At 33.0% G+C, this 17377-nt stretch overlaps 1 protein-coding gene across 1 annotated transcript in view; it reads right to left on the bottom strand.

Annotated features, from left to right (window-relative positions):
• The window catches only part of STPG2 (sperm tail PG-rich repeat containing 2), a 554759-nt gene that overhangs the window by 220124 nt on the left and 317258 nt on the right, over window positions 1-17377 (bottom strand). Inside the window, exon 11 of the mRNA XM_040487853.1 lies at window positions 11192-11307. Within this exon, the coding sequence (XP_040343787.1) occupies window positions 11192-11307 (116 nt within the window). The remainder of the gene's footprint in view (window positions 1-11191; window positions 11308-17377) is intronic.

Here is a 17377-nt window from a genome sequence, read left to right as displayed (position 1 = left end):
TGTTTCCGATTCTGTGTCTCCCTCTCTCTCTGCCCCTCCCCCGTTCATGCTCTGTCTCTCTCTGTCCCAAATATAAATAAACGTTGAAAAAAAAAATAAAAAAATAAAATAAAATAAATATAAATATAATTTATAACTATAAACAAACATTTTCTACAAAGACAATATAAGCATTTGGAAATAAATTTAGGAACTAACTTCATCCAAAAACTATATAATTTACTCAACTCTCACCATCCTTTATTAGTAATTTATTCATAAACAAAGGGAAAAATAATATTTTTGAAGTATTAAAAAATTTAAAATGGGTTTTGCTTAATTTATATTAATATATAATGGTATACCTCTACTCAGAATCTTAGTGTCTACAGAATCTTTAGTATCTACCTGTAGTTAAGAGTAGAAAACAAAAACTCTGTGTTTTATTTAATATACTTTGTAATCTAACATTGTCTACATGTCTAATGTCATACCATCTATTTTATGTTATAGCAGAACTGACTCAATAAAAGCTTTCCAAGGATATTTTATTCTCCAGTGTCTCAAGGATTGTCCAAGTAGAAAATTACTATTATTCTCATAGTTTACATAAAATGCTGTCTGAAGATTTGCCTGACTCATTTGGTTGACTTAGAGATTTCTTACCACACATTTTTGTATCTTTTACTTATTTTCAATAAAAAAATATTTTATTGTAATTAAAATAGTTATATATTTTTCTCCTTTCAAGATGATTGCTAGGTATTTGGGAACAAAGATTTTTTTTTAACTTTTGTATTCTCAGAGCCTACACCATACTGAGTTCAGTTTTGCAAACTAAATATAAATGAGTATAACCACAAAATGAGAGTAATATAACAATAACTACAATTTATGGATCCAGCTGTTTGTCAAGTACTGCAAAAAAAAAGAAAATCAAAACATTTTTGGCACATTTTTTACTGTATTTGTAGCAGATTTTTTAGCCTTCTATCTGAGTTATTAAATGGCTGAAGTGAGGGGCGCCTGGGTGGCGCAGTCGGTTAAGCGTCCGACTTCAGCCAGGTCACGATCTCGCGGTCCGTGAGCTCGAGCCCCGCGTCAGGCTCTGGGCTGATGGCTCAGAGCCTGGAGCCTGTTTCCGATTCTGTGTCTCCCTCTCTCTCTGCCCCTCCCCCGTTCATGCTCTGTCTCTCTCTGTCCCAAAAATAAATAAACGTTGAAAAAAAATTTTTTTTTAAAAAATAAATAAATGGCTGAAGTGAGATTTAAATTTTTTTTAATGTTTATTTATTTTTGAGAGAGAATGAAAGAGCACTAGCAGGGGAGAGGCAGAGAGAGAGGAAGACACAGAATGTGAAGCAGGCTCCAGGCTCTGAGATGTCAGCACAGAGCCAGATGTGGAGTTCAAACCCACAAACCATGAGATCATGACCTGATCATTACCCTCAGCTTAACCAACTGAACCACCCAGGTGCCCCTAAAGTAAGATTTAGAACAAGTTTCCTCTTAACGCAATTAACCTACCTTTTCTCTACAACTGTGACTTTAAATTTTCTTAAATTCAGACAGTAGAAGGAACTCTTTCTCTAATGTAAATTTATACAAATATGTAATATATGGAGCATAGAAAATGGAGTTACTCCAATTGAAGCAGATAATGGAGATCTAGACACATATATTAGGAATCCTTTTATCTGTTGTAAGTGGCCCTTTGGAATGAATATAGAAACTCTAATGCTCTAGAAAATTTGTTTTCAACATTTCTGATCTTATACTACCAACTCCATTTTTCTTACTGTAAAGATTATGTATAGGCAATTTTCAACATTAAAAAATAATCTGTATTGCAGTGTTTAAGCATTTCTTCTCAATTTTCTTCTATAATATCTACAAAGTCCCACCAAAACTTGAGAAATTTCTGATTAACAATAAAAGCCTCATTTGTTAGAATCTGAGAAAAAATATACTACTATCAAGTTGAATGGAGCTCATCTGAGACTAACAATTGATATCTAACATATATTTTTTCAAGTAATAATGAACAAAATCCAGTGACTTGGAGATATTTATCTTTCCTCAAATTTCATTTCTTCTTGCTCAGCTTATGATTATAAGACTCAAATGGCAAATTTCTGAATCTCCCTTCCAATGTACTAATCCTCCTTTTGAAAAATCCAGAGAACTGCTCTTCTTTATTACATTAGTAAATGAAAACAGACACTAAAATATAAAAAGCCTAGGAGCTACTGAAAACAAAGACAGCTTTTAATCTAGAACACAGCTAGTTGCCTCTCTTCCAAGCTCAGTGCAGAGCAAACAGGCTAAAAACCTCAGATCCCAATTTATCACTGAGGAAGGAAAGAGTTAGACCAAACATGTAATGATTCAACTTCTCTGGGGGCTGCCTGAGGAACTTTTATCTGCCTCATTTATCTATGAGCACTGATAGGATCCAGAATACTCTAGATGTTTGCAGGCTGCTAAGAAAAAGGAAGCAGGTTGAACCAGCACAGAGGTTTAATTAAGAGGTTCAGAATCTCTGGTTGCATTTATTGGTGAGAGTCTTCTCCTGTATGAGGCCAGGCATGAGGACTAGGAGAGATGGCTGTTTTGTTTAATGTACAGACACCAAAATAGAGAATCAAGGAAAATGAAGAAACAGAGAAACATGTTTTAAGCAAAGGAACAAAATAAGTCTCCAGAAACTGACCCTAATTAAAGAGAGATATATGATATACCTTTCACACTATTCAAAATAACCAACATAAAGATGATCATCAAGGTTGAAACAATGCATGAACAAAGTGAAAATTTCAACAAAGAGAAAATATTAAAAATCACCAAACAGATATCAAAGGCTCAAGGTACAATTGAACTGAAAAATTCATTAGAGGGCTTCAGCATCATTCTAGATCAAGCAGAAGATAGGAATACAAACTCAAAGACAGTTCATTGGCAATTATTCAGTCAGAGAAGCAAAAGAAAAAGGAAAAATAATGAAGATAGTTTAAGGGCCTCATGAAACATCTGCAAATGAGTCAATATAGGCATTACAAAAGTTCCACAAGACACAGAGAAAGGACCAGATAATTATTCAAAGAAATAGTGGCTAAAAATGTCTCAGACTGGGGAAGGAAATGTAAATCAGATTAAGGAAGCCCAAAAGATCCTTCCAAAAAAATGGATCCAAAACATTCACAAGACACATCATAATCAAACTGTCAAAAGTCAAACACAAAGAGAATTTTGAAAGCAGTAAGAGAAAAATGACTTGTCACACATACAAGTGAACCCTCACAAAACTGTCAGCAGGTTTTTCAACAGAAACCTTACAAGCCAGAAGGGAGTGGGATGACAAATTCAAAGTGCTAGGAGAAAAAAATTATTGATATTTCAGTAGAAGAAAATGGTGATGTAGGAGAAGACGGCTTCCCTGTTTTCTCACAAAAATCAATGATTGGACAGCTATCCATGAACAAAAACGTCTAGAGTCCACTTAGGAAAATTTAGCAAAACATTATAATAAAAAAAACAGAATAATAGCACAAGAAGAGAAAGAAGACAATTGAATTTTGCCTGAGTTTTCATATCCCCCAAGTGGCATTTTTCAATTCCAAGAAGCAGCTTCCCAGAAAGAAAGAGTTTCACTTGCCAAGAACGAGCAGAGTGGGTGACCAGCTTTGCCAGCCTCCTGGGGTACTGTGGGAGGGTCCTGCTTTGGTTTCGCCCCACCCAGACCAGCAAAACTAAAACATCTAGTGCTGACTTGAAACAAGAAAGAAAAGCAGAGGCTATTAGCATAGATGCAGGATAAGCATAAGCAATTGCAGTTCACAAGTCTTACTCTGCAGATAAACTCAGTAGATTGTACCACTGGCAAAGCCAAAGGCCAGCACATTTGCTGTGGATCTCCAATAGATCTCACCAGCTTTCTTGCCACAGGTATTTGAATTCACTGATGCCAGCCACTTGAGTCTCTTCTCACTCCCTCCACTCCCCCAAACCCCCCTGTTAGAGTCTAGGACCACACTAGCAACCATCCAAGGTACTATGGTTGGACAAGTGTAAGATACAAGCCACTTGAATCCCTCCCTGCCACCTTCAGACCCTAGGAGACATGACCATAGCCATCTCTGGCTTATGCAGCTGCACAAGAACAAGATGTCCGCCTAGGCAACAGGAAACTATAAAACATCCATAAAATAATTAATAAAGTGGCATTAGTAAGTCCTTCTCTATCACTAACTATAGTATAAGTAAATGAATTAATTTTCCATCTAAAGGAGTAGAATGGCTACATGGACTTTTTTTTTTAAATACACAACTATATAGGTATTTCAGGCTTAAAGATTCACACAAATTCAAAGGGAAGGGACAGAAAAAGATATTCTATGGAGATGGAAACTAAGACAGCAAGGGTAGGTATACTTATATCATAAAAAATAGACTTTAAGCCAAAAATTGTATAAACAAAGAAAGCCATTTTATAATCATAAAGGGTCAATTCATCAAGAGGTTATAACAATTGTAAAAATACGTATGTACACAACACCAGAGTACTTATATGTATTAAGCAAATAGTAACATATCTGAAGGGAAAAATAGGTAATACAATGATAGCAGAGGACTTCAATCATCACTTTTAAAAATGGATAGATTATCCAGATAGAAAGATCACAAAACAAGCCTTAACAAATGTAAGGATATTGAAATATCACAAAGATATTTTTCCAACCCCAATGGTATGAAACTAGAAATCAATAAAAGGGAAAAAAACTGAAAATTACACAATATGTAGAAATTAAACAACACACTCTTGAATAACCAATGGGTCAAAGAAGATGTCCAATGAGAAGTTAAAAACTATTTTGAAACAAATGAAAATGGAAACACAACATACCAAAACTTACGAGATGTAGTAGAAACAGTTCTAAGAGGAAAGTTTATACATTAAATGCCTACATCAAGAAACAAAAATAATCACACACACACAAAAAAAACTAACTTTTCATATCATGGAACTATAAAAAAGAACAAATTAAGTCCAAAGTTAGCACAAGAAAGAAGATAACAAAGATCAAACAGAAATAAATATGCAGACCAGAACAACAAAAAATGAATGAAACAAAAATTTGTTTTTTTTTCAAAAAGGAATAAAGAAAATTAACAAATCTTTAGCTAGACTGAGGAACAAGAGACATCAACTAAAATCAAAGATCAAAAAGAAGACATTACAACTGACATCACAGAAACACAAAGAATCAGAGAGACTATTATGAACAACTATACACCAAAAACTGCATAACCTAGAAAAAATGGATAAGTTCCTAAAACATACAATCTACCAACAGCGAATTATAAAAAAAATAGAAAATCTGAGTAGATCTACAACTAGAAATAAGATTGGATCAGTTATCAAAAACCTCCCAACAAAGGAAAGTACAGATTGTTTCATTGGTTAATTCTACTTAAAAGTTAACGAATCAATGTCAATCCTTCTCAGAGTCTTCCAAAATTTTGAAGAACAGATAACACTCTCAAACTCATTTTACAAGTATTATCCTGATACCAAAGCTAGATAAGGATGCTACAAGAGGAGAAAATTACAGGCCAACAAAATGTTAGCACAACAAAATACTAGCACAATAAATTCAACAGCACCTAAAAAGGATCTTACATCATGATCAAGTGAGATTTATCACTGAGATACAAAGATGGTTCAACATATACAAATCAATAGATGTGATGTAACACATTAATAGAATAAAAGATAAAAATCATATGATCATCTCAATACATTCAAAAAAACCCACATTTGACAAAATCCAACATCCTTTCATGATAAAAACTCTCAACAAATTGGGTATCTACTGAACGTCAATATAATAAAGAGTATATGTGGCAGGCCCACAGTTAATATCCTAATCAGTAATAAAAAGTTAAAAGCTTTCTTGCTAAAATCAAGAACAAGATAAGGGTGTCACTCTACCCACACCTATTTAACAGTAATGGAAGTCCCATCAAGATCAATCAGGCAAGAAAAATTAATAAATGTTACCCAAATTGGAAAGGAAGCAGTAAAATTATGTTTGCAGATGATATAATCTTATATATAGAAAGTCCTAAAGATGCCACAAATAAACTGTTAGAAATAATAAATTAACTCAGTACAGTTACAGGATACAAAATGAACATACAAAAATCAGTTATGTTTTTATACACTAACAACAAACTATCACAAAAATACCATTTGTAATAGCATAAAAAGTAATAAAATACTTAGGAATAATGTAACCAAGGAGTTTAAAGATCTGTACATGGAAAATTATAAGACAATGATGTAAAAACTTGAAGAAGATACAAATAGCAAGATATCCCATGTTTATGAATTGGAAAAATTAATAATGTTTAAATGTCTATTATACCTAAAGTGATCTATTGATTCAATGTAATCCTTATCAAATCCTAAAGGCATTTTTCACAAAATAGAAAAATTAGTCCTTAAATTTGCATGGAACCATGGAAGACCCCAAGTAGCCAAAGAAATCCTGAGAAAGAACAACAAAGCTAGAGGCATCACATTTCCTAATTTCAAAAGATATTACAAAGCTATAGTAATCAGAACAGTATGGTTATAGTATACAAACAGACATATAGACAAAGGCAACAGAAAAGCGAGCCCAGAAATGAACTTTTGCATATATGATCAACTAATCCTTGATAAGGACACCAACAACACTTAATGGGGAAAGGATATTGTCTTCTAATAAATATTTTAGGAAAACTGGATAGGTACATACAAAAGAATGAAATTGCAGCCATATCTTACCCTACTCACACACACACAAAAATGAAGACTTAAATCTAACACCTAAAACCATGAAACTCCTAAATCATAGGGAAGATGCTCTCTGACACTAGTCTTTGCAATGGTTCTTTTAGATACGATACCACATGTAACCAAAATAAACTAGTGGAACTATATCAAACTGAAGAGCTTCTTTACAGGAGAAGAAACAATAGAAAAATGAAAAGGCAATTAATGGAATGGGAGAAAATATGTGCAAACCATCTATCTAATAAGTGGATAATATAAAAAATATATAAGGAACTCATACAACTCAACAGGAAAAAAAAAGTTGAGCAAAAAATGGGCAGAGGGCTTGAATACACATTTTTCCAAAAAAGGTATACAAATGGTGAACAAGTAGAAAAGGTGCTCAACAATCCCCCCTACCAGGGAAATGCAAATCAAAACCACAATGAGATATCACCTCACATCCCTTAGAATGGCTAACATCAAAAAGACAAGAGATAACAAATGTTGGTAAAGATGTGGATAAAAGGGAACTACTGTGCACTGTTGGTGGGGGTATAATTTGGTACAGCCTTATGGAAAAGTGTATGGACATTCCTCAAAAACTAAAAATCGAACTACCATATGTAGCAATTCCACTTCTGGGTATAGATCTGAAGGAAATGGATTACTACTTTGAAGAGACATCTGTACTCCACTGTCTCTATGGCATCATTCACCGTAGTCAGGACATAGGACAACCCAAGTATCTATCAAAGGAAGAACAGATAAAGTTGTGGTTTGCGTGCATAACAATGAAATAATATTCCACCATTAAAAAAAAAAAAGAAGGAATTCCTGCCATTTCTGAAAACATGGATAGACCTTGAAAGCATTATGTTAAGTGTAATAAGTCAGACAGAGAAAGATAAATACTGTATGTTCTCACTTACATGTGGAATCATAAACAGCTGAACTGATTGAGATAGACTAAAATGATGGTTGCCAGGGGCTTGGTGGGGGGGAGAGGGGAATAGAAGACATAGAAAGAAATTGGGTAAAAGGTATAAACCTTTTATTAAAAAATGAAAAAATTCTGGAGAGCTTATATACTGCATGGTGACTATAGTTAACAATACAGTATGATTACTTGAAGGCTGCTAAGAGACTAAATCTTAACCATAATCATCACACACACAAAAATGGTAACTACGTGAGGTAATGGCATCATTTATTGCCACCTCATTGTGGCAATCATTTATAATACATACATATGTCAATTATATATGAACAAAGCAGAAAATCATATTAAAAATACTTGTATTATTAAATTTCAATTAATTTCAGTAGAATTTGCTTTTTTAAAGAGAGGTATATTTAAAATTTTCTGTAATATTTAAATGAAGGATTTTTAAAAAGTTAAATTTATTGTAGTTTCTTCTATCCTATTTTAAAATATTCTCATATAAGTCTCAATTTTAAATTCCAGAAAATAATGTGTTGCTTCATGTAAACCTTAAAAATGTTCGTGTTTACTGAGAAGACTTATTCAACAAGAGAACATTAATCAGTCAATAAAACCTGCTATTTTGAAAGGGCATATACATATTCTTCTCACTAAACTAAGTTAATAAGTATGTCTTTATTCATGGATAAAGATTAGTGATCTAATCATGGGAAGAAAATCTTATAATTATCCATTTTGTTGATTTATACAATAAGCATTTATTAATATGCTCCTATATGCCAGATTCTGTTGTTGAAGCCCTAATAATATAAAAGTAAATAAGTCTCATCCTTATAGAGTTCAGAATCTGCTACTGGGAGCTCTTGATTGAAGCCATAAGTGAGTTTTTGTGGATTAACAAACCATTTAAAATTGTATACATGTTTTTTTTACATGAACATACGTGCACAATTTTCCCCTTTAGGGTCCCTAGCTTTCATTATATCTTTAAAAGGATCAGTGACAGTGAACCAATAAATATCGACAACTAGAAGGAGTAAAAATGACACAGATTAGTTTATAATTGAAATATAGTGAGTAATGTTCCAATGACAATTCTGACCACACCCCCATCCAAAAAATAAGTAAATAAAATAGACAGAGAACACTAATTGTGCCTGGGACACTCAGGAGACTGTTTACACAAGAATAAAAATAGTGAGCAGACTTTGCAAATATGGCTGTGTAACTTAAGAGAGCTATTGTAATAGATATTATTGTTAGTACGACCTATATTGGATAGGTTAGATCCATGAACATGTGACACTGAAAACCTATAACTAATGATGGCACAAATCATACACATTTAAGTGTTTTTTAAATGTAACATAATATTGGAATCTTAAAACAATGTTATAAATTTCTAAAATAATCTTTTTCTGTAAAAAATAAAAGTAAAATATTTAGGCAAACATGTTCTCAAGAGTTACCAACTGAAACTTATTACAGTCAATAGAGAAAGAAAGAAGTACCAAATTAAAAACTAAGAGCAAATAATAATAAATGGACCTATAATTTACTGGTCTATCAGATTAAAAATAACTTTTCCTTTAAAGAAGGAAAACGTTGAAAGAAAATTACTTTTTCAAAAAGCTTTTCAACTATTAAAGAAAACAATAGGAAGACAAAAAAAATATTATACACTCAGTTCTCAACAGAAAAGTTACCCTGAAGTGCAGTTTGTGTGTGTGTGTGTGTATATATATATATATATATATATATATATATATATATATATATATACATATATATATATTCAAACAATACCTGAAAAAACATCATTATCAAACCCATAAATGTTTTCATTTGGCATAGAAAATACTATGAAGAAGTATAAATATAATTTATAAAATCTTAATGAAACAAAAAGAAAGATTTTTAAATACTAGAAAGATTAGTAGATACATTTTCTATGATAAATGCATCACAAAATAAAAGGGTATCATTACATTTACTGACATTATTATTTGTAAATACCACTAAAATCAGTTTTTTTTTTTTCAACGTTTTTTATTTATTTTTGGGACAGAGAGAGACAGAGCATGAACGGGGGAGGGGCAGAGAGAGAGGGAGACACAGAATCGGAAACAGGCTCCAGGCTCCGAGCCATCAGCCCAGAGCCCGACGCGGGGCTCCAACTCAAAGACCGCGAGATCGTGACCTGGCTGAAGTCGGACGCTTAACCGACTGCGCCACCCAGGCGCCCCTAAAATCAGTTTTAAAAAGTAGGGGAAAAGGATTCAGCTAAAGATTTAATATGATAATATATCAAACTATGAACAGCTATACCATCTAACTTATCAAGACTGATAGCTTACTGATCAACACTTACTTTAAGACCCTTCCTCACTGTGCCTAATAACCCAAAGTAAACAAGTCATAAACTTTGCCCAATCCCAGCCAGTTTCCCGTTTGTAAGACCTGTCTTACGTCACAGAGCTCAGGTCCTAAAACATCAGAAGTCCTTTGATTTGCATCTCCTGAAACACTATTAAGACTGCTTAGCAGATTCTCCCTTTCCAAAGTAAATAGATTTAGCATTGCTTAATCAGTAGGAATTAGCAGTGGTCTTCTGGGGGAATCAACAGCCAACAAATAAAATAACAACTCTTTCATTATTCATTTTCTTTTCTTTTTCTTTTTTTCCCTGATGTTGCATTATGAATCTGCTTTGACAGAATGCCTAAAAATTATTTAGATCATGACATTTTAAATAAGTAGAAAGCATACATTCAATAAAAGTGAACTTGTCATTAACTAACCCAAAAAACAACATTCACTATGGTTTGGCCCGAGTATTAACTCTTAAATTACTTGCTATAAGCCACTATAAAATATTTCACTTTTAATAGTGACTGGAGTACAAATGGGGGACCTATTCATCCTAGATTGGGAATTAAGGCCAATCGTGAACACAATTTTTAAAACTTGAAGGTTTACTTAAGCATTCTTCTTGTAATCAGAAGGCCCACAGCTTAAGAGTCCTTTATTTATTATGAATCTAGACTACAGCATCTATACTTATTAAAAAAAGATAAAAGATCCAAACCTGATTTTACTGGAGCAACAGGGCTATCTTCTGAGCCTTCTAATAAATCCATGATTGCAATAAATATTTGGAAATTTCCATTTGTGTATGTAAACAACTAAGTCTTTAAGTTTCAGGAATGTAAAAAATTATATATATAACAGTGCTTAGTGGACATTTATAGATAAATTGACAAATAATTCTTAATTCAGTCTTTAAAAACTGTCAGACTGTATTTTAAAAAATGCCTCCTTCGATTTTAATAGCTAGTAATATGAATAAAACATATGTAAAGGACTTTAATGTAGACATTTTCAGTACTTTCTGGAAATTATTCTATTCTTTTGTTACTGATAAAAGAAAATTATCATTGACAAACCTCATATGTAGCTGGACCAGGAGTAATCTCTTTGGAATCTTTAAAACGCTTTGATGCCTTAACAAATAAGGGTATGGAGCAAGATTTCCTTAAAACAGGATTGTATGCTGCAGGTCCTAAAAGAAAACAAGTACAGAAAATAATAAAATATTTTAAAATTATTGATTTGGGTCATATAATTACTATTCTTAGATTCATGCTCTTAATATGTAATTTTAGCATCAAACAATCTTGGACTCATTCTTTTTGAATGCTTAAAATCATTCAGTTTAGGGCTTTGAAATATAATAAGCACAAAAAAGTGATATTTGCTTATCTAATAATTAAATGTAATATAGAAGTATTTTCCCAAAAAAGCAAATAGTACACCCTCAAGATAAATATACATCATGAAAAAGAAATACCCGACCCGACTTCTTTATTTTCTAAAAATGCATCCATATGCTCAGTGAAGATGTAGGGCTTGAAGTGCATTTGGAAATATGAATAAGACTCAAAGAAGCAAAAAGGTAGTTTAACAGCATTCTGGGCACTAAACATGATGGAAGCCAAGATACAAAGACGGAATTCACATGAAACAATTAGATATAATAAACAGACTGGTTGAATGGAATAGGGCCTAATCCTAAATGAGAATTTTGTACTAGAGTCAATAGGTTTCAGACTGTATTACAAAGTGTCCCAGAATTCCAGAGAAGTGCCTAGGGAACACTGTATAGGTGAAGTCCAAGTAGAAGGAGGCTGAATTATTTTCATTCAAAACATCTCTAGATTTACTTTTCTTTGTTTGGGTCGCAGGTTAAAAAAAAATTAACTAAAATTGTCTGATATATATATTTTTAAATAAGCATTTGGAAACTACTTCCACAGGTAGTGGATAGCTCTTGAAGGTTTTAGACTAAAGGAGATTCATAAAGAAAGAAGTAGTTTAAGAAATAAACTTCAGCAGTACTTTATAGGATGGCCGACTTGCTTTGTTTTAAGGACACTAATAAGGAGTTTACTAACATTGGTAAAGGAAAGGAAGAACAACTCCAATATTTTCTAATAGATGCAACAAATATTTAGTATGTTTAGTGGCTGGAAGAAGATAAAAATAAAAAATGGCTAATGAAAAGGCAATACTGTGGGGCACCTAGGTAGCTCAGTCGCTTAAGCATTCAACTCTTGATCTCAGCTCTAGTCATGATCTCACAGTTCATGGTTTTGAGCTCCACATCAGGTTCTCTGCTGGCAATGCAAAGCCTGCCTTGGATCCTCTTTTCATCCCCCTCTCCCTGCTTCTTTCTCTCTCTCTCGCAAAAAAAAAAAAAAAAAAAAAAAAAAAAAAGCCAATACTGTACAAAAAACAAAACAAAACAAAACAAAACACAGTAGAAAGATACCATTGAAGAGGAACATCATGTGTTTGGTTTTGAACCAGTTATGTTTGAAAAGATGGCAGGATATCCAATAGAAATGTTCAGAAGACAAGTGAAGATACACAATTGAAGCTCATGAGAAAGCTGTCCTGGAGAAAAGGAAAGGAGTTATTCACGTAGAGGCAATAGTTGAGGTATCTCTAAATGAAAGAGCGTGGAGAGAGAAAATTAAATAATTGAGGACTGAAACAAGGGGATGCTGCATATAGGAAAAGAGGAGGAGAATCAAAGAAGGAAATAGTCTAGTGAGTAGAATATGGCTAGCACATCATAGGGAGAAGTTTTTCTTTTCTCCATCCACATGTTAACGAAAATGTACTGTCTGCCATTTGTCAAGCCTGTATTTCCAGAGAGTGCTAGAGGTCTACTATATCAAAGTTTTAAGAGGAGACTTCAAAGAGAGGTCACAGTGGAGCATATAGAAAAGTGGTGATGAATGAAACCAAATTAGAGGGCATTAAACAGATAATGTGGGGAGAGGAAACAAAAACGTGAGCACCGAATATTATGTTCACTGAACATAAACAATGAAATACATATAAAGATATTAATAGAATACAAAATTAATACCTCTGTCTCCCTACTACACATGCAACTGAAAATCACCTACTTTGAGGAATAGATTCCTCCAGATGTTTTCAAATCTAAAATATTTTTAGAATTGACAAATTCATATGAAACATTTTTAAGGCTTTAGCTTCATTAACTAGGACATGTCAAAATTTACAATAAGAGATGACATTGGACTCTAGTTCAATCATTCTAAAGTCAATTCAATTCATAGGATAAATATCCAAAATTATAAAGTCCTTGTGGGAAGCTGGTATGAACTGAATGATTGTGGCCTCCCTGCCCCATTCATATGTTAAAACCCCAATCTCCAATGTGATGGTGTTTGGAGATGAGGCCTTCAGAAAGTAATTAGGTCACAAGAGTGGAGCCCTCATGATGGGATTACTGGTTTTATGAAAAGAGACATGAGAGAATTTATTTTCTCTCTCTGTTTCTGCTGTGTATGCAGATGTCTATCTGCAAACCAGAAGGAAAGCTCTCACTAGGAATGAAATGTCACTTTGGGCATTATGATTTTGGATTTCCCAGACTCCAGCAACTGTGAGAAATAAACTTGTACTATTTAAACTACTCAGTCTATGGTATTTTTTTTTATAGCAGTCAGAATTGACTAAGACAGAAGCTAAAGTGTATTGATCTACCAAAAGACAAGTAAAGTGTTGTAGCAAGTGCCATCTTGCATCCATGACTTTGGAATAATAAATTTCTATTCATAGTGCAGAAAAACAATGTACATAGACATACATAATATCTTTAAAAATAGATAAATACAAACTAAACTACACTGGGAAAATGTGTCAGTTACTGCAGTATCAAGAAAAGAACACAAACCTATTATCAGGAACTGGGTGCATGATTCTACAGTCAATTAATTAAAAATTACAACTTTAACCATAAAGATGTATAAAGTTTAATGCAATAGATAAGACTATAAAGCAAACACTGGTTTACTGTTGTATCAGTAAATTTCATTTTCAACTACGAAATGAAATAGTCTATTCCCGGTCCTTACCAGCATGCTACAACAACTGATAAATATTTACCTTTATGGTTATAACTCATTAAAACAAAATAAAATATTCAAATGTAGTTTTAGTGGATTTCCTCTTATTGGAATTCCTTTGAGAAGCATTAAGTAAAGTCAAACTCTCAATATGCATCTTACTGCATTTTAGCACTTAGCTTGCTTTAAGCTACAGAGCATTAAAAAAAGGGGGTCTATTTTACTTGATCTTAAAATATATTTCCAATTACATATGTTACTGCTTATATGATACAGGTCAAAGATTTACATTGCTTCACCAGCTCTGATTCATGGCTGGATTATGCAGAAATTATCTTCTATTTATTTATCAAAAATGCCACATTTTAATCACAGGTCATGGAGGAAGAAAACTTCTCATTCCAAATCAAACACCTATGAAAAGTCTGCCTGAGTCATGACTATTATATAATGGGAAATTCAAGAGCAGGTGATTCTTATAATTACATATTTTCCAGCCCTATGCCAGCTTAGTCTCTATGAAATGTCAACCAATGCTACAGGGCAAAAATGGGAGAGAACAGAAACAATGAGTAATTTAAAATAAAAATAATTTTGGTACATTAGAGTGGACTCAGAAATAACTACTTCTATAAATAAAGCTACAAACCTCAGATTAAAAATGGCTGTCTTCATAACAAGCTAAAATTTATAAATCATGCACTCAAATTTGTTTATGAATACTAAGTCGTTTTTTCACATGAAGCTGAAAGAAACTACTGAAAAGTAAATAATCCATGTGTGAGCATATCTTTAGGAATTAAAAAGCATCTAGGAAACTATTCATTACAATGGACCACATGACTTTAAAATGTAATTTAGAGAGTTTAGTTTTATGGAACACGTTTTCTCATGCTGATTTTATTCTCTAGGTTTACAAATGAAATAATAGCTAAAACAAGAGATTAGTACACAAGGAACTATTATCATCAATGTCAAAGCCACGTTTAGGTACCAAGCTCTTCTCCTGCTTCCTAAGACTCGATTTGATTAAACGGCACTTCAGATTATTACCAGACAACTGTGGTCTATTAAACTGAGCTTATAGGTGATGAGAAAAAAACAGGTAAGAGTCTCAATAATGCATAAACTTTTAACCAAAGTTCCATGTATGTTTTACCATCCTGTTAATAACGCTGTTCAAAAACAAAATGGGAACTATGTGTTTTAAGAAATAAGATCTTGGGGTGCTTGGCTCAGTCGCTTAAGCATCCAACTTTGGCTCAGCCCTGTGTCAGGCTCTGTGCCTCAGATCCTGGAGCCTGCTTCAGATTCTGTGTTCCTCTCTCTTTCTCTCTGCCCTTCCCTGGCTCATGCTCTGTCTGTCTGTCTCTTAAAAATATATAAATGTTGGGGCGCCTGGGTGGCGCAGTCGGTTAAGCGTCCTACTTCAGCCAGGTCACGATCTCGCGGTCCGTGAGTTCGAGCCCCGCGTCGGGCTCTGGGCTGATGGCTCAGAGCCTGGAGCCTGTTTCCGATTCTGTGTCTCCCTCTCTCTCTCTGCCCCTCCCCTGTTCATGCTCTGTCTCTCTCTGTCCCAAAAATAAATAAACGTTGAAAAAAAATTAAAAAAAAAAAATATATATATATAAATGTTAAAAAAAATTTTTTTAAACAGAAATAAGACCTTAAATACTTAAGAATGATACTCTAAAATTACTATAGAGTATCTAAGAATTATTGCCAATACAGTCCCTAAGAAATGGTCTCTTATAATGAACTCCAACCTAAGTAGACTGAGTACTGCATCAACTGGAGTCTACCTAAATCATCCACCTGTTAAAACATGTGTTCCTAGCATTGAGTAAGCAGTAGGACTGTCACTGTTATGACATGTAAATACAAGATCAGACAGATTTGGATTGACTGAAATATATCATCAGACAAAAAAAGTCTGTTTATCCATGTATCTCTATATGCATTCTTATAAAATTCTTACCAAAATGTGCATCCATAAGCCCTATCAAATGAAGTCTTTGAACTGATCCTGTAAAAAATATTTCACTCTCTGATAATGTAAGTACATTATACAAATTTGAATGACTTTCATCAGTCTTGAATATGTAGGTATAATACACTTTCTGTATGAATTATAGGAGCCAACTGGTAGGAAGGATGATAATCTTTCATCTTCTACCACTTTGAGTAGGTGGTATATGAAAATGTAACACATGAGTGATTCTTAATGATAAATGAACAAAGTTATCAAATAATCAATGAAATATAAAGTTATTTTCAAAGTAAATAAAATATCTCACAACTGCCCCGGCAGAGTAGCAAATTTTCTTTTCATAACTGAATTTTGGTTTTTACATCCCGCTGTTCATATTTAAACATTTGGAGCAGGAATGCCAAGAAAATTATCTAAGCAAAAACATAAAGTCTCAATATGTATTTAAAGTCCCTTTATATCACTATCATTATTTTAACTCTCACTTAAAGCTGAATTAGGAAGGTATTCCCCCAGAGACTGGCACTTATCTCTGTGAATATTATATGTAAAACTCAGGATAATGCTATGTATCTTTGTAAAGTACATTAGGTCATAGATTAAGTGATGAGGAGTTCTTTAAATATAAACACTAAATTTATTTTGAACATTTGATTAATATTAAACAAGCTAAATTCTTTAAGAAAGAAATAATAAATACGTAATGATTTAAAACATTTTAATGGCTAATAATTACCATTTTAAAATGTAACTATTTGACATTTCTTTAACTTACTAAAAATTGTTATATTCTTAAGTGTTTGGATTTGAAACTTTCTCTGAATAGCTCTGCTATGATAAAGCTAGACTCAGAGTTTAGCATTTTCTGAAAGAAGAGCCTACATGATTAATATAGAGACAAGCGAATTAAACAAAGGTTAATATATTCATTGGCACCCTAAATGAAGAAATTTTTGCACCTTAAAACAAACATATTTTATAGATTAAGTAAAAGATAAAATGGTTCTCATGCTTTGATGCATAAATGTCACATTCACCAAAGATTAAACAAAAACCATTAGGTTAACCATCGAATATCCTTAGAAAACTTCTTGCTCCTTTTCCATAAACGTAAATCTATGTCTAGATATAAATCTAGAAAAGATTTTTTTCTTCTCCTTACCAGTGTTGTCTGCTCACTCCGCTCCTGTGATCACAGG

The sequence above is a fragment of the Herpailurus yagouaroundi genome, unplaced genomic scaffold (assembly GCF_014898765.1).
Source record: "Herpailurus yagouaroundi ecotype Mexico unplaced genomic scaffold, PumYag 28, whole genome shotgun sequence".
Lineage (NCBI taxonomy): Eukaryota > Metazoa > Chordata > Mammalia > Carnivora > Felidae > Herpailurus > Herpailurus yagouaroundi.
Note: the sequence above shows the minus strand (reverse complement) of the source record. Positions and strands in the feature narration are given on the sequence as shown.